This window comes from Pipistrellus hanaki (genome assembly GCF_964339955.1).
Source record: "Pipistrellus hanaki genome assembly, chromosome: 5".
NCBI classification, from domain to species: domain Eukaryota; kingdom Metazoa; phylum Chordata; class Mammalia; order Chiroptera; family Vespertilionidae; genus Pipistrellus; species Pipistrellus hanaki.
In genome coordinates, this window is record NC_140507.1 from 69,480,213 (window position 1) to 69,501,741 (window position 21,529).

Consider the following 21,529-nt stretch of genomic DNA (forward strand, 5'->3'; position numbering starts at 1 on the left):
TGAATCCCCATGAAATGTGGCCGTGACACCCCATCACACATATCACCCAAGCTCCAAGGGGCATCCTGGGTGTTGGGGCACATGGGGTGACACCTAAGAACCCCTCCACATCTCCCAAAGCACACAAAGGGCCAGTGCAGGGCTTTTAGGCTCTGCTGCTCCTGTGATCACAAACCTTACTCCTCAAGAAGCCAATATACCAGGTCCCTCCCCCTCAAGGAAGGAAGGAGGGAAGCAAGAGGCCAGGGGCTGTCACCAACAAGAGATGGGTTCTACCCCAATATCAGGTAGAGGACTAAAAGGAAACAGCTCCAAACTAGTGCTCAGCTCCCACTCCACAGTTGTGGAGAAGCAGGAGAACCTGGCGTGCTGTCACCCCCACCCGTTCCCCTCACCACCCCAAATACAAATACACACACACACACACACACACACACACACACCATCACCTGGAAAGGACAAGCTGAGCTCTGGAGTCAGTTTCACCTGAGCCCACCTGTACAATAATTTATGACTAAAGCCACAGAAAATTAAAGAGAACAGAACTACATCAAGCCAATGTGGAGGGGAGAGAAAGGGGAAAGAAGAACAATACCTTGCTGGGGTCACTGATCTCAAGGCCCCAAACTTACCGGTTCTTGGAAATAGAGCTGGTAACTAAAAACAGGATTGGCTTTGATTATCTCCATCAGGTGCACATTGGGATTTGCTGGCATGAAGGGAGTATTCAAACTTGCCACTGCCCTATGGGAAGAAGAGGCACCAAGACTTAGACCCTGTAAGACGACAGTCTATAAGGACCAGAAAGGACCTTACACATCAAGCCAAAGCTCAAAGCGGGAAAGTGATGTGCACAAGCTCTTACACACCAGTGTGTGCGAGAATGTGATCCGCACTCAGATTTTTAAAAAAATATATATTTTATTGATTTTTTTACAGAGAGGAAGGGAGAGAGATAGAGAGCTAGAAACTTCAATGAGAGAGAAACATCGACCAGCTGCCTCTTGCACACCCCCTACCGGGGATGTACCCCACAACCAACGTACAAGCCCCTGACCAGAATCGAACCTGCGACCTTTCAGTCTGCAGACCAATGCTCTACCACTGAGCCAAACCGGCTTTGGCCGCACTCAGATTTCTTGACTCCAATCCCAGTGTATCCCCTCCCCATACTACCCCATCCCCATTAAACTGCAGTATTTCTCACTTGCAGACAGAGCACACACACAACTTACATGTAGTGTATCAACCTTGATCAGAATATTGAACACTACAATTTCTCCCTAGTTTTTAGCATTTTTCCCTTCCTTCCTTCATTCACTGTGTCTCTCCTGTACTGAGTGTAATTCCATGTTATATACTAGGGGAGAAAAAAAATACAAAATCAGTACTCAAGGAGCTTATTATAACTTAATAAGGAAAGCTAGACAAATACACCCATGACTTTACTATGAGACAGACTGTGATATAAGCCTGAGAACAGCCCAGAATCCTGTGGTCGCTCAGGGGGGTAAAACATTTCTGGATCTGGGTGCCATGGAAGACCTGGTGGGAATCTGAACTTGGCTTCTCACCCAGTAGGTAGAGAAACTTTTTGGTGAATCCAATTGTTAAGAACTGAGCTCTTATTTTGCCTTTGAATGAGGGAGGACACAGAGAGAAACCAAAGAGATCAGAAAAGCAAGAGTGTGAATTATTTATACATATTTTAGAAAATATTTGCTTTTTCTTAGTCTTCGATCCCACTCTACCATTTGAGCTGGGGTTGAGCTGAACCTGGTTCTCCTGTGTTTCCGTTCTCATAAACTTAGTCAAATAAAAAGGAACTGGATTCGTTAGAGAAGTCCAGGTGGCGGGTAAGGATAATGCTTATTTAACTTGCTAAGATCCCAGGCTGAAACGGGAAATCAGACAAGTTTTAATTTTGGTTGCCAGCTCCAAAGGAGTGTGGCTGCAAAAACCACCCCCTCTCTAGATTCGAAACCCCCCACCTGAAAGCTCCCGCTGCAGCTTTGGAACGCCGTCCTAAGAACAATCGTGAAAGACGTGACGGCGACCGTAAAATGCCTTTCTAGCCGGACATCTGTGCAACACGCTGCAGGCTGTGTAGTCAGGTGGCCACTTTGTGGCTGAGGACACAGGCCTAATGAAGTGATTTGTCTGTCACACAGCCAACTCAGGGCAAAATTGGAAGCCACATTTTCTGACTCCCTGTCCAGGACTAAAGTCTCTCCTGATGCTTAATTCTATAAACCCAACACCCCTGCTGTGTAGTGGGTGTTCTCCCCCCCCCCCCCCCACATTCCCCTCACGGTCTACCATCCTTCTCCTGAATGCCCACTGAATACTGTCTCTGAATTACCTGTCCCACTACCAGTAACTGGGACAGGCCTCACTCTCTAAGACATTAGCTCATAAGCCCTCCTTATTAATGTGTCAAAGGGCATAAAGAAGCTAAGGTGGTACCTTCCCAGATAACCTATTTGTTTTCAAGACGTTTTCTGGGGTTTGAGACTCAAGGATGAATTCTAATGGGAATTTAGTTACAGTCTTACCCAAATTCTTATTGCTCCCGGCCTAATTACCTCACTCTCTCAGGGTAGAAGAGAGCCATGCTCCACACCAGCATGCCACCCCAGTCGTGGCCAATGAACACCGCCTGCAGGATACCCTAGCAAAGGATAAAGAAGGGAGGCAAATATGGGCAGGTTTCTGGGGTGAGGTCCTGAGAGCCCAAGGCCTGTGCTCTTCCCTAGGCCCAACCCTCAGATGCAGTTCTCTCACTCACTTCCTGGGGACTTTTCCATTGATCACACCACGTAAGGTCATTACAGCATCAGGCCTGGGGCGGCCACACTGGGTCATGTCCTCTTAGATGTCCCCAGCGTACTCAAAAGTTCCAGTGCCAATTCCTAGGCCTGAGAATCTGCAGAGGTCAGGGACCATGGCATTTCTGCCTCACTTATTAGTACCTGGAACCCTGCCTGGGTGTTGTCCTGGAACTCATTAGCTATATCAGATTCTTCCCTTGACTCTCACACCCCTTACCAAGTGATAAATCCCACTGCTTTCAGGCTCTCCTAGCTGCTCCTCCCCTGTTTTCATTTTCCACCATGGCCTAACTGAGGAGGAGAGGAGGCTGTCACTGAGTTATTATCTCAGGAATAGTACATGTGCTCTGCAAAAGCATATTCGTAGGTCACCCTTGTTGATTTGTTTTGAGTTTGATGTTCCAAATAATGTTAAATGAAGGCATTTGATTTTAGACATTTCAAAAGAAATGTAAGTTTTAAAAAGTTGTGAAACATTAGCCTATAGGATAACTTCCAAACTTCTTGACTCAAGCAAACAGAAGTATCCTATTCCCTAGTAGATGCTTTTCATGAATGAATGAATGAATAAATAAATACTCATCTCTGCCTTGTTAATTTCTCCTGGTTAACCACCCATCTCCCACTGTCCCAAAGTGTGCCTTTCCTAGAACCTGCCACTCCGCTCGAGGGCTCCAAAAGCTAACACCTTGAAAGGCTTACATCTTGTTTTAATTGCCCAGACCCAAACAGAATTCTCCAGAGAGATCAGTTCAAAATTATTACTTACCAATTTATCTAGGAAGGTTACCATGTCCTAAGAAAGAAAACACACCAAAAAATCAGAAATTATATCCACCCACCTCAGCCACTTCCAGATTAGAATTACTGTGTCAGCCTTTGTTTAGGGCTGAATTGGATCTCCCTAAAATTCATAGCTTGAAGCCCTAATCCTCGGTACCTCCAAATGTGACTGTATTTGAAGATGGGGTCATTAAAAAGGTGATGGAAGTTAAAATGAGGTCATTAGGGTGAGCCCTAATCCAATGCCTGGTGTCCTTATAAGCAGAGGAGATTTAACCCTGTCAGTGTGGCTCAGTTGGTTGAACATCGTCCTATTCACTGAGAGGTCACCAGATCAATTCCTCATCAGGGCACATGCCTGGGCTGCAGGCTCGATCCCCAGTAGGGTGTATGTAAGAGGCAGCCAATGGATGTCTCATCAATGTCTCTCTCTCTCTCTCTCTCTCTCTCTCTCTCTCTCTCTCTCTCTCTCTCTCTCTCTCTCTCTTTCTCTCTCTCTCTCTCTCTAAAAAAAAAAAAACAAAAACAAAAAACACACAATTAAAAACATATTTTAAAAAAAGAAGAAGAGGAGATCTGGACATAGATGCACACAGAGGAAAAACCACGTAAAGACACAGGGAGAAGATGGCCATCTTCAAGCCTCATCTAGAAGCCTCAAATAAACCATGCTGACACCCTGATCTCAGACTTCTAGCCTCCAGAATGGCAGGAGAATAAACTGCTGTTGCTTTAGCCACTCAATCTGTAGTACTTTGTTATGTCAGCCCGAGGGAACTAATACAAAGTTCAATCATTTCACTGGCATTTGAGTTATCTCCCTTCCCTTTCCAGCATCCTCTCAGAAGTGGCAGAGTGGGGGAGGCAAAGAATTAGAAATTGAGGAAGGAAAAACAACCCTAACTGGAAATTAAGCTTTTACCCATGCTCCCTTATGATATGCAAAGGCTGCATGAGGGGCTGAATGGGGGCAGCACCATAGGAGTGGTGACTCTGAGACGGTGGCTTTTTGTAATTTGAGTGTAATCAGCATTATTGCCAGTTTCCTGTTTCTTCCCCTTGACCCCTCCAGCCTTTGCTTTGGTTCTAAGAAAGTCTGCCCCTTTCTCCCCCTGCATGCTCAGAGATGAGGGTCCTCCTCCCCCAAGGTGCTTATGGCCATCTTAGAATAGGAATGCCACTACAATCACCAATCCATACAATAATCCTTAGGTCTGGCCACCAACATCTTTTACCAAAATATAGTGATTTTTAAAATTCCCAGGATGGAAAGACAATCTGGTGGCGTGGCTAAGAGGAGAGATGGGGGAGCTGTTGTAGGGTTCAAATGTGGCTCTCCTGGCTGTTGACCTCAGACAATGACTTTCCCTCCCTGGGATTCAGTTTCCTCTTCCATACAGCAAACGCTGGCTATCATTCTGAAATGCCATCTCAACTTTCAGTAAGAATTTACACCTAAATTCTGTGAAATGACATTTCCCTAGGATTTAAATGAGTACCCACATTTCTGTCTTATAATAGCAAAAAGTCCAGGATGGAAAAGATATTACAGATGTTACCCAAAGACCCTTCTTACCTTGCATAATGTTTCCATGGAATATTCTTCTATTTCTGCAATTAAAAATATATATGTGTGTGTATATTTAATTTGCATGATTAAAAATTACCAACAAACTAAAAGGGCCTGTTTGCCAAAAATAAATAAATAAATAAATAAATAAATAAATAAATCTTATTAAATTCTTAGATCAAAACAGTCTATTTGCTTGCTTTTGTTTCGCCACATCAAAGAAATCATTGTTTTGGTGTTACATTCATGAAATCATTACCAAGACCAATGTCATGAAGCTTTTTCCCTATGTTTTTCTTCTAGTGGTTTTAGTTTCAAGTCTTACATTTAAATTTTATTCCATTTTTAGTTGATTTTTTAAAAGTATATTTTTTTATTGATTTCAGAGAGGAAGGAAGAAAGAGAGAGATAGAAACATCAATGATGAGAGAGAATAGTTGATTGGCTGCCTCCTGCATACTCCACACTATGATGTGCCCTGAGAAATTGAACTGTGAGCAACACTGGCCAGGAGAGTTGATTTTTTTTTTTTTTTTTTTTTTTGTAAGGTAAGGTGTAATATAAGGGTCCAATTTCATTCTTTTGTATGTGAATTTTCATTTTCCCAACACTATTTGTTGAGGAGACTATCCTCTCCCTATTGTGTGTTGTTGGCACTCTTGTTGAAGAGCAGTTGACCATATACGGGTGGCTTTATTTCTGGGCTCTATATCCTGTTCCATTGGTCTGTGAATCTGTCTTTATGCCAGTACCATCCTGTTTTAACTACTGTAGGTTTAATATATTTCTAATATATTTCAGGATGTGTGAGTCCTCCACTTTGTTCTCTCTGGTTGATTTGACTATTGGTCTTTTGTGGAGCCACATGAATTGCAAAATTGTGTTTTCTTTTTCTATAAAAAAAGCTATTGGGATTTTTATAGAGATTGCATTGAATCTGTACTAGTAGATTGTTTTGAGTAGTATGACTATTTTAACATTAGCAATTCCAGAAAGGAAAAAGAAAAAGGAAGAAAAATTACCGAAGAAATGACTCAAAAAATTTTCCAAGAACTGAAAGATAAACGTATCCAGCAAAGTATATAAAACAACAACAACACCTATATCAAAGCACAATATCATAATATTTTATAATAAACAGATAAAGAAAAGACCCTAAAGTATCAAGAGTAAGGAAGAAAAAATAAATGGTCACATAGAAAGGCTTATTGGTTAGAATGGCATGGGATTTCTCAGTAGCAACAGGGAAACTAGAAAGTAGTGGGACAAAGGCTTCAAAATTTTAGGGAAAATAACTTGTTACTTAAAACCTATTAACAAATTATATAAAGTTTATACACAAAAGATGTGAACTTGGTGTGTATGTATTCTAAGTTATTATTCTTGGCTTTAGAATTCATGTTATACAAAAATATTCAACAATAGTTAATGTGTAAATTATGGTTTTATTTTTTTAAAAAATGAGTTATAATTCAGGTGTGAATGTAAGTCCCAGTTTCAGTTTATATGTGCTATTATTAATAGTGTATTTCTTTTACTTTTAATAATGTTCTAGACTGAATGATAAATTATAAGTTATGCCTAGGGGATTCAGGGAAGATTGCAGTATAGATGAATAGACATTTTAGTAATTAAATTTTAATTATTTTAAAATTTAATTACTAGGTGAATAATTAAATTTAAATTGGGGGAAGCAGCTCAAAAAAAGGGTTTTGAACAGCTGGGTTGGCTAACAGCGCAGCTGACACTTGGAGGGACCAGGAGTTTTGCGGCAAACCTGGTTGTTTCAGGTTCCTGCCTCCAGACCTAGGGTTCTTAAACAGTTCTGGGCTGAAGACCCCTCTGAAACTGATCAAAACAATGAAAAATGCTCATAAACCCACATGTGGTCTCAGGGATTCACAGGCTCCCTGATGCCCGCCCTTGGTTAGACTTCCACTGGGATCCATAGATGTTGGGTTAAGAATATGGCCATATGATCTAGCAATTTGACTTCTGGATTTATAACCCAAAGAACTGAAAAGAGGGACTCATACAGATATTTGCACACCCATGTTCAAAGCAGCATTATTTACAACAGTCAACAGGTGGAGGCAACCCAAGGGTCTGTTGATGGATGAACAGATAAACAAATGTGGTATATCTATTCAATGGAATATTATTCAGCCTTAAAAAGAAGGAAATTGGAATTGTATGCAACATGAATGAACCTTGAAGACATTATCATAAGTGAAATAAGCGATTCACAAAAGGATAAATACTGTTTGATCCACTTATATGAGGCCCCTAGTGTAGTCAGCTTCAAAGAGGCAGAAAGCAAAAGGGTCCTTGCAAGGGACTGGGGAAGGAGGAATGAAGAGTTATTATTTAACGGGTATAGAGTCCCAGTTCTGCAGGATGAAAATGTTCTGGAGCTGGTACATCCCACATTCTACATCCCCACCAACCAGCAGGAGACACCCTCAGGACACAGGCTATTGGGCTTCTTATAGTCATCCAGAGTAGGAGCAGAGACATCTGGGACCCAAACTGCATCGACCGAGGACACTACAGGACGGGGAGGGACATGGTCGGCACCCTTGAAGGACTGCCTGCTCCGGCCTGGGACCAGAGGAAGCCAGTGCAGTGGAGAGCGTGAACAGTAGTCAGAAGGCATGGCCAACAGCTAACCCACCAGGAGGAGCGGAGGAGTCTCCATAGCCTTTCAGGTCCACAGCCAGTACCCGGAAACCCGCCTGGGCCAGAGCTGGGATCTAGAAAACAAACAACTCAAGTACTTACCAGTGTAGTCTTATAAGGGTTTGGCTGACACTCCCTCTTTGCTTCCTCTGGCTCAATCCAAAGTGCCACCTGACATGAACAGTTATCTCCATGGAGCTGGAATGAGCCCACCTGGGTCGGGCTGCCATGGACCACTGGTGGCAGGGTTTGTGCACTGCATCTAATGCCTCATCTAAGGGAGCACCTTTCCTAGCAAAGGCTTTGCAGATTTCTATAATCATTGCAAAGACTTCCGGCAGGTGGCATAAAGTGTCTTGAAGAAGTCTGCTTTTTCTTTTTTAATCTGCAAAGGTAGCACATGGGCTAACACAGCTGAGGTCTGGAGCAATCTCCAGCCCCAACATTTCTGCGATATCACAGCCATACTTTGGCAATAATGCTCCACTGTAAGGTTTTGCTTCTTAATGACATTCAGGCTGGGGCACACTATCTAGGCTTTCTCCTGACTGGGGTGTACCTTTGCTCAGTTTTCCCTACCTGGTACCTCCAAGAGAACCAGCTCTCAGGAAATCCATGGCAGAGGCACACAGCAGGGCCAGAGCCCTGCTCCACGAAATGCAGATGCACCCCAGGCTGTGGAAGAGAGAGGTGAGCAGGAAGTGACCACAGCACCAGGCCAGCCAGAACTAGACCCCTCTTCTGCAGACCATCTAGGCTATTTCAGCATATTTCCAGATCTTGTATGGACCAGATTTCTCAACCTAAGATCCCAATGCTGAAGGTTGTCTGAAAAGAGGCAACTAGTCAAACTGGAAAGGAAGATTATAATGTTGGGGGAGAAAAACCCAAAACCAAAACAACTTTGCATCTTCCTTAAAAGACCTTTATACAATTAGAGTTTCTGGTGTAGTTTGTCATGTTTTTAATATTTAAAACTGGGGATCAGTTTTGTGCAGAGTGTAGTATTCATGCTAACATACAGAACACCAGGATTATTTTGTAAAAAGCTGTTTGTATCTTGAATATGATTTCCCCCCCCCCCCCAAGTTTACTACACTTCTAGTCCTTTCTGTGCTACATAGGTGTGGCAGAGGCTGCTAGGGCTCAATATCGGAGATCTCTTCAGATCTCCCCCCATTTCCTTGCAGTGGGTGTGGCCATGTGACTGAGTTCTGGCCAATGACATGAGTGAAAGAAAGGTGTGCTACATCCAGACCCTCCCGTGCTTAGTCCTCCCTCTCTGTTTCTGTCTGAACTTGAATGGATTGGGCCTTGAGGAAGGTGGAACCAGCAGAAGAAAGAGCTTGGATGCTTGCATGACTGCGTGGAGAGAGCCCACTCCTCACCCCACTAGACTGTGCTGTACAAGAAGCAGACCTGGTGTTCAGCCACTGAAAGCTGAGTTGTTCAGGATAGCACTAAGGCTCCTCTGACTAGTACAGTGCGGCCTAAGAAAACCAACCAAAGCAATACAAAATATAGTCAAAATATAGTCTATCTTTCTCAAATGTACATATCTCCAACTTACTACTGGAAATGAATGAGAAAAATCATCTTCACATTATAGAAATTCACTCAGAACAATTCTGTTTAGCTGCATCCCGGATTTCTCCAAGCCGGTGTTCCAAACTGGAAGTTTGGGTCATGGTTTCCAACAAGCTATTTTGCTCAAGAAAATATTAGGCTGGCTTTTCACAAACCCATTCCTAAACTACAATCTTTTTATCAGAATATGTTCCATTGCCCTAGCCAGGTAGCTCAGAGCATTGTCCTGATATACCAAGGTTGTGGTTTATAGTCAGGGCATATATAAGAATCAACCAATGAATGTATAAATAAGTGGAACAACAAATCAATATTTCTCTCTCTCCCTCTCTCAAATCCTATAGAATAAAAGGGTAATATGCAAATAGAATGAAACAGAGTGAACGCCTACAGCCCCTCACCCCTGCTGGCCCTGCCGCGGAGCGGGCACCCCAACCCAGTGTCCCCCATCTGGCCGGGCCTGCTGGACCTCACCAGTGCATGAATTCATGCACTGGGCCTCTAGTCAATAAATAAAAAATTTTAAAAAGAATATGTTCCACAGTCTTCCCTTTAGTATTTGGCAAAGGGAAGGAATTTAAACTCCATACTCCTTATATTGAAAAATGTTATAGTGCTGATGTCCACTCGAATGATCCTCATCAACCTCTGTTCTAAATGGATCCCAACGAAAGGCCCATTTTGCTGCTTTGTAATTGACTCAGCTGAGTAGCTCAGCAAAAGTGCTTTCCCATGCTTTAAATGACAAGTTAACAAAATTGCCTTAAAGCTGGAAAATGGGAAAGATCTATTACAACCCAGTTTGGGTTGCATTATTATCCAGGGAGAAGCATGCAACAGCACCCCCTAAGCCTGGGCTCAGCTGGGGCTCCCCAGAGGTCATTGCTCCAGCTCTTGAATCTGGGTGGTGGCAAGGGCAGTAAAACAGTTCTGGACACCCTTCTTCAAGGCAAAATAAGGAATCTATCACAAGTGGTGGGATATGCATCAAGAGGATGACAAGAATAAGCCAGTCCATGGGGTTGAAGACACAAGATTACAGCCCAGGCCCCAGCCCCAGGCAATGAGCCCCTCACTGTTCATCAATATAGAGATGAGGTCTGAAGGAGCCTTATAAAATGTTCACCCCTTTAGGCCACCCAGGATTATAGGAGGGGCTACACTGACTCTGACCCATAGCTTCCAGGACTACTTTCTTACACTCAAATCCTACTCATCCTCTGATGCCCATTTTACCATGTCGGCTGCACCCTACTGCCCATAGTTATGGCTGCTGCCCCCATATGGTCCATGTCTTCTATTGATTTTTGAGAAATTATGCTGTGGGAGATATGATTTCCCTATAAGCAGTGGCTATTCAACTACCCTTGATATTGAACAAATGTCTCCATAATCATTTTAGGAGACCTGGTTAGAGTACTCAGCTGACTGAGGGAAAGTGTTCACTCACCTTGATTGGCACATACCCATGGCTCATGTCACTTGGATTGCATGGGATTGGGAGAGGGGCTGCAACTTCTGTTTTGAGAAGCTGAAAGTAGAAGGTACATAGTGAGAAAGATATCTTCAGCTTCCTTTCATGAGGGGTTCTCAGAGTGAGTGTCCAAAACTCCAGAGTGCTGGTCCTAGAAGCAAACTCACAGATCACCTTCCACGGCCTCCATCAGGGACTGACCAACCATCCTCCTCTTTTGCGGCACCACCTCCTCCCTCCTCTTCCATTACACTAACAACCCTGAGCAAAGCACAGCATTATGCAAAAGGTTTGTGTTACTGTCACTCCTGGACTTGGTGGGATGGGTGATCTTAGGTAGGCTCAAAAGAGCAAAAGGTTCCTCAGCTTTGGCAGAGCAGGCTAATTGCCAGGCAGTGCCCAGGAGGTGATTAAGGACATCCCATCCTCAGGGTGAGGGACAGATTTTACCTCACAGCCTTCCTTCAGACTGGCATGAGGGTGTAAACCAGGAGGAACCAGACAACTATACCTGAGTGCCAGCAGCATGACCTGGCACACAAGGTGAGGGCTGGGCTCTCCACGCCTACTGGGGCAGTCCTAGCAGTTAGATTCTCAATATTCACTCTAAAGAGTAAAATGGGGTGGCTTTAAAAGCTCCCCTCTTATATTGGTTCCCCTGACTCTGACTAGTACAGATTCTTGCTCTCAGAGCATTATTCTCTGTCCAGTGACTGCAGAGAAAGCAATAAGGTGTTCTTCAAGAACCCCATGGTGCTTGCACAATGGGTCCCTGGGAACCATGCCTGGAGCAGTGAACTGCCTCCAAAGTGGTTCTCCTCTGGCTTGTTTTGTCTCCTAAACAGAGACAAGGAACAGGATATCGCACTCAGCACAGACGTGCCGTTACCTGCACCCCGGTGACTTTCTCCAGCTCTTGCAGGGCCATGTCACTGTCGCGGACGAGGATGGTGGCCATTCCTAAACCGCGGGCTGGCTTCAGATTGGCCCCAATGTCATCCAAGAAAACAACCTGAATCCAAATAGCATGGACACTAGCATCACTTCAACCAAAGCAAACTTCATGCATGAGCGACAACACCGAAATAAATACATATAAACTATCTACACTGATTGGCCAAATTATTATGATCTCTGAATACATAATAATCTGGCCACTGAGTATATATATATATATATATATATATATATATATATATATACATACATACATACATATATTAGAGGCCCAGTACATGAATTTGTGCATGGATGGGGTCCAGCCAGCCTGGCCAGGGGGAGGGGACATGGGTGGTTGGCCTGCCTGCCTGCTGGTCGAACTCCTGGTCAAGGTGACAATTTGCATACTAGCCTTTTATTATGCATTCAGAGATCATTATAATCTGGCCACTCAGTGTATGTGCATATAAAAATTTAGAGCATTGTTATAATGCTTAACCCAGGGAATTAGGAGAGCAGAAGCTAAGTTTTAGAGAAATGCCTTCCTGATTTTCATTGAGCCTGATAAGGATTCCCAATGATGGAGCTCAGGGTTTCATCGGATCAGATGTGGGTGAGGTGGGGCCAATAAGAAAGAGTCAGAAATGTCAGGGAAATAAATTTAATCTTGGCCCAATCACCTTTTTTAGATTAGAGTAGGGGAATACCATGCAAAAAGTGTTTTAGAATAGGTCATCTAGAGACAGGATGAAGACAGGAATTAGGGGTACAGGGGTGCTTAGAAGACTATGGCAATATCGGAGCCCATTCCTGTTCACCCTTTGGTGTGGTGACCCTGACTGACCTTGTGGCCTTGGGAAAATCTCTCAAGGTTGAGACCTGTTTTTATAGGTAAACTAAGGCAGCTGGTCTAGGAATTTTCAATAATACCTATTTTGATCAAGGTCCTATAAAAGCCACAAAGAGGGGTCAGATGCCTATCTTTGGTAGAACTTTCTAGAAGAGATGGGTAAAAGTCCTTTAGAAGTCCTGGCCTGAGAGAAGTAGAACCTGCCACTGGACCTAGAACCTTCCTGCCAGGCCCCAGATATCCCCAACCTGCTCACTCCTCTTCAGTTTTTTGTTTGTTTGTTTGTTTGTTTGTCTGTTTGTTTTTGGTGTGTGTGTGTGTGTGTGTGTGTGTGTTTTCAATATCTCTAGAGCATTCTTTTCCAGTGACTGAAAGGAAGCATCTACCATGTACCTCATTGGGGCTGGCCTTCAAGGTGTCCAACATAAACTTGTAGATCTGAGGATCAGGCTTGGCCATTCCAATCCGACATGACTCTATCAGGAAGTCAAATTGCGGCCTCAGGTCACACATCAGCTGGGCCAGGCTGCTCCTCTGGGTGCTGTCATCCAGCCAGTTGTTGGTGAGGATGCAGGTTGTAAACCCTGAGCAAGACGTCACCAGTGAACGGACCCACTACAGAACTTTGCCCCGAGAAGCTCTGCCTGGAGCCACGTAGGGTTCTACTCACGTACATCAATCTCCTGATGCTGGGAAAAAATCATCGTCACCCTTAAGCACCTCCTGACGCAGGGACACGAGAGTGAGCCACCGTGTATATTAAGGGCTTTCAGAGGCTCAGATGGAGATACTGCATCTGCCTCCGGACTGCCCTTCCCATACACCTTCCACTCTGTGTTACTGCATTTCAAAACACCTGCTTTGGCTTTCAGAGACTTCATTCCCATTTCAAAACAAGAGAAATGTAGTAAACAGAGATAGCAGTGCCCCCCCTCCCCCCACGGGCTTTCTCAACCTAACCAGAGGGAGCAAGAACCCCAAGATACTGGAGACGAGGCACAGCTGAGTCGATGGTGTGACACTTTCCACATAATGTGAATGAGAAATATGGGGTGCCTTAGCCACAGGCAGGCAAGTCTACTGATAAGTGGGTGGAATGATTTCAAATACACTCATGAAGATTTGGGCTTTGATATTAAATAAATCGCCATTGAATGATCATGATCTCATGTCTTACAGCATTTGACACCATCTGAATCCAGATCACCCAACTCATAGCTCGTCCCTGTGACAACCAGAGGTTGAAAAAAGTCATAGTTGTTTAAAAGGCCTTATATCATCACTCTGATAAGAGGTTGGGCCATTCAGGTCATTACTGATGTCACCAGAGGGAGAGAATTTTGCTCACAAGGCAGTCTCTGGCAACAATCACTTTATTAAATTCAATTCTTTCATTTCCCCAGCCATTCTGATAGTGCTGCTTTTTGCCATTTGGTATAACTTTCTTTGGGACTATGTTTTAAGGACAGTTTTCCATCAAGGCCCAGACAATTTGTGACCTCAAAACACATTTAGATGTATCCCTACCAGGGGTTCTGGTGTGGTTGGGTCAGAAAATGGCCAGTATTAGATCCTTACCCTTTTTTTTGAGAGCGAGAACTGCCTGAAGCATGGAGTGGTTGACCTTCCTTGCTGAAATGGCCTGGCCAAAGATGTGACTGACAGAGAAATTCTCTGGGAGGCTGACTCCAGAATCCTCGGCGTGTTTCCTATAGTCTTCTTCCACGAGTGACACCCACTGTAAAAGTAAATTGTCCAGGGACTGTCAGTTGGTACAGTCAATTGGAAAAGCTTTTGGCAGCATTTACTAAATCTGAATGTGCATTCCTTGTGATTCAGCAACTTCACTCCTGGACACATACATTACAGGAAATGGAAATGTCTACATATATTCACTTAAAACATGTACAAAATGTTCATGGCAATATTATTCCTAAGAGCCCCACACTGGAAAATACTCAAATGCCCTTCTATGAGCTGAATTGTGCCCTGCCCCCTTTAAATTCTTGTTGAAGTTGTAATCCCCAGGACCTCAGAATGTGACTGTCCTTGGAAACAGGGTCTTTAAAGAGGTGATCAGGGTAAAATAAGGTCATAGTTTAGCCCTAATCCAATATGACTGGTGTCCTTATTAAAACAGATTAGAAAACAGACACACACAGAGGAAGGGCTGTGAGGACAGGGGGTGCAGATGGCCATCTACATGCCAAGGAGTGTGCCTACATGATCCCATTTACACGAAGTACAAAGTAAGCAGAAGTAATCTATAAGGTTAGAGTCAGGATGGCAGTCTTAGAGGGCAAGTGTGAAGAAGGGGCTGGTAATGTTTTATTTGTTTTTAATCATTTTTATTGATTCTAGAGAGAGAGGAAGAGAGAAACATTGGTGAAAGAGAAAAAAACATTGATTGGCTGTCTTTTGCATGTCACCTACTGGGGATCAAGCCCGAAACCCAGAAATGTGCCCTGACCAGGAATTGAACCATTGACTTCTCATTGCTTGGGACAGCACTCAGCCAACTGAGCCACACCAGCCTGAGGTTAATGTTTTATTTCTTTTCTGGGTGCTGGTGACAAGGTATATTCAGTTTGTGAAAACTCATCAAGCCATATATTTTCTGTACTTTTTATTTGTACAATATACATAAAAGTTAAAAGATGAATTCATTCCTAAGGCATCTATATATATAAAAGCTTAAGTGACCGTTAAGACTGAATGACTGGAACAACTGGTTGACCAGTTACTGTTAAGACTGAATGACTGGAACAACCGGTTGACCAGGGTGACTGTTAAGACTGAATGACTGGAACAACTGGTTGACCAGGGTGGCCAGTGTGTACTATAGTAACTGGTACACACTGGCCACTCAATGCAGGAGCTGTCCCCTAGTGGTCAGTGCGCTCCCAAAGGGGGAGTGCTGCTCAGCCAGAAGCCATGCTCATGGCTGGCCAGCGCAGCTGTGGCAGTGGGAGCCTCTTCCAACTCCACAGCCTCTCCCAACTTCGCAGCAACATTGCCCAGCGGCCAGCGGCAGGCACAGCGGGTAGGGATAAGTGCAAGGGTCCTAGTGCTGGCTCGGGCTCCTCCCTGGCTGCCTGCACTGCTTGGTGCACTGCTACAACCCTCGGGGATGTCTGACTGCTAGTTTAGGCCTGGCTTGTGGGGATCGGGCCTAAACCGGCAGTTGGATATCCCCTGAGGGTCTTGGATTGCAAAAGAGTGCAGGCCAGGCTGAGGGAACCCCCCTCCCACTGCATGAATCTGTGCACTGAGCCTCTAATGATTTTTTTAAAAGACTAATGGAATCTAAGTAGCCTTTATCTTAGTATAACTGGCTTTTCAGCTCTTTTCCTCTAACTTATACATGTTTCCTAGAAACTATACACAGGCTAAAAAAAAAGACTAAATAGGTTTAGGATTTTCACTGCAATTACTAGAAACTCTCTCTATAATTTCTGTTTATTGAAAATATATAGTACTTCTTTCTTTCCTTACTTTCCAACAGTATTACTGTAGCTTTTTAATTGGTTCAAGCTTAGTAATACTTATTCCCAATATCATTCCAGTTTTCATTCACTAGTTGCCACAATGTGTGTGTGTTTGTGTGTGTGTGTGTGTGTGTGTGTGTGTGAGAGAGAGAGAGAGAGAGAGAGAGAGAGAGAGCAAGAGAGAGAGAGAGAGAGAGAGAGAGAGAGAGAGAGAGAGAGAGAGAGAGTTTTAAAAGGCAATTCATTATACTCCAAACACTAAGACCACATTTGCCTTCACAAAAAAAGTGGGCTCTTGCTTTCTATACAGTAAGCCCAAAATTCTCTGGCTGACCTATAAGTGGCTGTAAGTCATAAAAAAATTTTTAAAATATAGATGGTTTTATCTGTATTTATAGAGTAGATTCTCAATAGCCTTTCTTCTTTGACGCACTAATAGAGAATTCAAATGGTTTTCAATCCTGATGACATTGTTAAAAAATAATTGAGGTTGTAATAACAGTAATTACTATTATTTTTTGAACACTTACTCTGCACCAGGCACTCTGCTAAGTACTTCTCAAACTTAATAACAACCTGTGAAATTGATAGTATTATCACTCTTGTCTTATAGATGGCAAAACTGAGACTGTGAGAGGTTAAGCAAGTTGCTGGGGTCGCTCAATCTATAAGGGGGAACTATGGTTCAGATCCTGATCTCTGACCCCCACAGTCCACACATTATATAGTTATTAGTTAACACCCCTCCCCAGTGGCAATAGCTACTCCAATGATGACCACTATAAAAAAATAAACAGAAAATAATGTGGGTTGGCAAAGACGTGAAAAAATTGGAAGCTTTGTGCACTGTTGGGGGGAATGTAAAATAGTGTATCAGTTATGGAAAACAGCATGGTGATTCTGCGTGTAAGCAGCCGTGGGGCAGGGATATCCACCACATTGTCATGACATGGATGTTCCCCTCTGCCCCCGGCTACTCCACACCTGTGTGTGTAGAACCAGAGTGGCCAGGGGTCATTCTGGGACCTCGGCTGCTCCGGGGCTACACACGGAGCTACAGGCTCAGAGCGGCCTGGGTCCCAAGGATGCCTGTCCCCAGGCCGCAGGCCACTTGGTACCAGCACGTGTGCAAGCAGCCACCCTGTCTCCAGCTGCAACAAGCCTGCATATGCAAATTAACCCACCACCTTTGTTAGGTTAATTTGCATACTCACTCCTGATTAACTGGTAGGCATCGAGGAGGTATGGTCAATTTGCATATTTCTCTTTTATTATTGCAGACTAGTAGCCTGTTGCAGGAAGATTCCTGCAATGGGGCTTCCTGCTGTGCTCTCCCCCGCCCCGCCTGCTTCTCTTCCTTCTCCCTGCCCTGCCTGCTTCTCTTCCCTCTCCCCGCCCTCCCTGCTTCTCTTCCTTCTCCCCTGCCCTGCTTGCTTGCTTCTCTGCAGCTTCACTCCCTTCTGCAGTGCTTGGCTTCTTTCTACACTGTCTTGATATGCAAATTAATCGCCATCTTGGTTGGGTTAATTTGCATACTTGCCCGGTTGGCTGGTGGATATAGCTTAGGCATAGTGAAGGTGAGGTCAATTTGCATATTGCTCTTTTATTAGGTAGGATAATTCCATTACTATGAGGAAGGACAGGTGTGTTGTGAGGACAGATGAACCTTGAAGACATTATGCTAAATGAAATAAACCAGTTACACAAAGACAAATATTGCATGATTCCACAAACATAAGGCACCTGAAGTACCTAAATATATAAAAAGAGAAAGTTCAACAGCAGTTAAAGGCTGAGGAGAGATAAAAAGGAAGCTATTGTTTAATGGGTATAGAATTTCAATTTTGCAAGACAAAGAGTTCTAGAGATGGATGGTATGCAATGTGAATATACTAATACCACTGAATTGTAGATTTAAATTTAATCAAGTTGGTAGATTTTATGGTATGTATATTTTACCACAATTAAAAAAAAAAAAAAAAAAAAAGCTATTTTGGCTATTGTAACTCCCTGGCATAGACCCCAGTCATTGAGATATGTCTCTCTGCTCTGCCCTCATAGGGCCATGGTCGGTGCAGGAGATGGACATGAAGGCACTGAATGCCTTCTCAAGGGTGTCCCTTACCTGGGAAAACATGATCTCTCCCCTCATGAGACGAAAACTGGAACTATCCTGGTCTCCTTTCTTGAAAATTTCATTGAGAAAGCCTCTGAAAGACACAATGTCATAAATGTCCGACAGCTTCATCACAGGGGCAAATGGGGACAGACACCATTTATATCTGTGGAAGGCAGTTAGACAGACATGAGCAAAGCGAGGATGGTGGGCCTGGAGCTGAAATACACCTGACGCTTAAGTGTATTTACTGAGGGTCAGAACCTCAATGTCCTGGGGGCTTACTGCTTAAGGGCTATTCTCTGGCCCCCCTGTTCATTTCCCCTCTTGGGGGGGGGGGGGGGTGTCTTTCATGACCAGCAATATGAAAGGTCAGGGGGTCTAACCCTCATGACCAGTGACATGCTAGGGGAGGAAAGGTTACTCTGAGGGCAAAGTCCTTATTTTCCCAGTTTTTCCCATTGATAGGCACTTGGGGCTTTCCACCCTGGAGACCTTCTGTACATGGTCTGTTGTCCTTGCTCTGCTCATGTCTGTCTAACTGCCCACCACAATGTAGATGTAATGAACAGTATGGTTAAAAGTTGTTAAGAAAGATAAATCTTAAAATTCCTCATCAAAAGAAAATAGTTATAAATAAAATACTGACTTTAGTTTTCAATAAAATTGGAAATACAGCAATCATGTTTTGTTGTAGTAAAATGTACATGACATAAAACTGACTATTTTAACCACTTTTAAAAATATATATATTTTATTGATTTTTTTTTTTTTACAGAGGGGAAGGAAGAGAGAGGGATAGAGAGTTAGAAATATCAATGAGAGAGAAACATCAATCAGCTGCCTCCTGCAGCCCGCAACCAAGGTACATGCCCTTGCATGGAATCGAACCTGGGACTCTTCAGTCTGCAGGCACTGAGCCAAACTGGTTAGGGCCATTTTAACCACTTTTTAGAAATATGTATTTTTATTGATTTCAGAGAGGAAGAGAGGGGGAAATATCAATGATGAGAGAGAATCATTTATCAGCTGCCTCCTGCATGACCCCAGTGGGGTCCAGCCTGCAACCTGAGTATGTACCATGACTAAGAATCGAACCTTGACCTCCTGGTTCATAGTTTGATGCTCAACCACTGAGCACATTTTAACCACTTTTAAGTGTACAGCTCAGTGGCATTAAGTACATCCGCAATGCTGTGCAATCATCACCACAATCCATCTCAAGAACATTTTCATCTTCACATCTTTGCCAACCGGAAACTCTGCACACATTAAACTCTAAATCCCCATTCCCCCTCCAGCAATAATTTTAAATCAGATTACATTGCATATATTTCGAAACCTCCTCAAGCTCCCACAAATAATTAACTATATATGAAATGTAATCTTACACTATTAACTACAATAATCTGTTAGTGATTTTTACATAACTGAGTGGTTGAAAATTACCATTATATCTAAAACTCATTACCCGTCCCCCAAAGGGATTCTATACATATTGAATCCATACATTCATAGCTGATAAAGTATTGGGCAGACCAGCTGAAAGTAGCAGATCTGTCCTATGATAAAACTGAAGGCAAAGTAACTCATCCACCTTGGAGAAAGTTTTGGCATGAGCGAGTGGGGGAGGCTGGAAGGAAGGAAAGCTAAACAGACTTGGGTGTGGTGGTCTGGGGCAGAAGACCAGTGTTGTTTCCACCCCAACTGGCCAACAACAGGTCAGTGTACTGCCGTTCAATGCCGCCAAGAGTCAGCACAGGCTTGTGGACAAAAAGGGGCCTCATACTAAACCGGGCAAACTCAGGGGAGACCTTGGTGGTGGCCTTACAAACTCAGAGACCTAAAATAGCCACATAGGATGGTCAGAAATTTAAAACTTTTTAACCAAAAGCAGTTCGTAGTCTATATGACAAACCTACAACCAACATCATACTCAATGGAAAAACACTAAAAGCATTTCCCTTAAGGTCAGAAATAAGACAAGATGTCAGCTTTAACACTCTTTCCACTGCAAGTCCTAGCCACAGAAATCAGACATGAAGAAGAAATACTAGTAAAATGCATCCAAACTGGAAAAAAGGAAGTAAAACTGTAATTATTCCTAAATGATATGATATTGTACATAGAAAACCCTAAAGACTCCACACAAAAAGCTGCTAGATATAATAAGTAAATTTGCAAAGTAGCAATATACAAAATTAATACCTGGAAACCAATAGCATTTTTATACACCAATAATGAACGCTCAGAAAGAAAAACTAAAAGAAAAAGAAAAAATCCCATTTACCATTGCAACAACAATAAAAAAAATTGGGGAATAAAGATAACCAAGGAGGTAAAAGATCTGTACTCAGAAAACTATAGCACATTGAAAAAGAAAATAGAGGAAGACACAAAAAAGTGGAAGCATGTACCATGTTCATGGATAAGAAAAAATAACATAACTAAAATGTCCAAACTACCCAGAACAATCTATAGATTCAACACAAACCCTATTAAAATACCAATGGCATATTTTACTGATCTACAACAAATACTCTAAAAATTTATATACAATTAAAAAAGAACCCAAACAGCAATCTTGAGAAAGAAGAACAAAGATGAAGAGATCACAATACCAGATATTAAACTATACTACAAAGCCATTGTAATCAAAACAGCTCGTTATGGCACAAGGACAGGCATATAAGTCAATGGAACAGAACAGAGAACCCAGAAATCAATCCAAGCCGTTAAGGAGGCAAGAGCATACAATGGAGTAAAGATAGTTTTTTCAATAAATGATGTTGGGAAAATTGGACAGGTACCTGGAAAAATAAAATGAAACTAGACCACCAACTTACGCCATACACAAGAATAAACTCAAAATGGATAAAAGACTTTAATGTAAGTTGTGAAAACATAAAAATCCTAAAAGAAAAGCATAAGCAGTAAAATCTCAGACATCTCATAGCAGTATTTTCACAGATACATGCCTAGGCAAGGGAAACAAATGAAAAAAAATTAACAAATGGGACTAAATAAAACTAAAAGCTTCTGCACAGCAAAAGAAACTATCAACAAAATTAAAAGGAAACCTACGGTATGGGAAAACATATTCAACAATGATATATTGGATAAGGGTTTCATTTCCAAACAAAATAAAGAACTCATATACATCTATACTAGGAAGACAAAAAATCCAACCCCACCCCTGGCTTGAGCAGCAG

The 21,529-nt window shown here is 42.9% G+C and overlaps 1 protein-coding gene across 1 annotated transcript in view; it reads right to left on the reverse strand.

Annotated features, from left to right (window-relative positions):
* The window catches only part of EPHX2 (epoxide hydrolase 2), a 42,542-nt gene that overhangs the window by 15,074 nt on the left and 5,939 nt on the right, over positions 1 to 21,529 (reverse strand). Inside the window, exons 2-12 of the mRNA XM_084883923.1 lie at positions 18,327 to 18,411; positions 14,292 to 14,451; positions 13,107 to 13,297; positions 11,814 to 11,936; positions 10,901 to 10,981; positions 8,443 to 8,538; positions 7,859 to 7,937; positions 5,191 to 5,225; positions 3,601 to 3,627; positions 2,586 to 2,671; positions 633 to 744 (exon numbers count right to left, since the gene is read on the reverse strand). Coding sequence (XP_084740049.1) covers positions 633 to 744; positions 2,586 to 2,671; positions 3,601 to 3,627; positions 5,191 to 5,225; positions 7,859 to 7,937; positions 8,443 to 8,538; positions 10,901 to 10,981; positions 11,814 to 11,936; positions 13,107 to 13,297; positions 14,292 to 14,451; positions 18,327 to 18,411 — 1,075 coding nt within the window. The remainder of the gene's footprint in view (positions 1 to 632; positions 745 to 2,585; positions 2,672 to 3,600; positions 3,628 to 5,190; positions 5,226 to 7,858; positions 7,938 to 8,442; positions 8,539 to 10,900; positions 10,982 to 11,813; positions 11,937 to 13,106; positions 13,298 to 14,291; positions 14,452 to 18,326; positions 18,412 to 21,529) is intronic.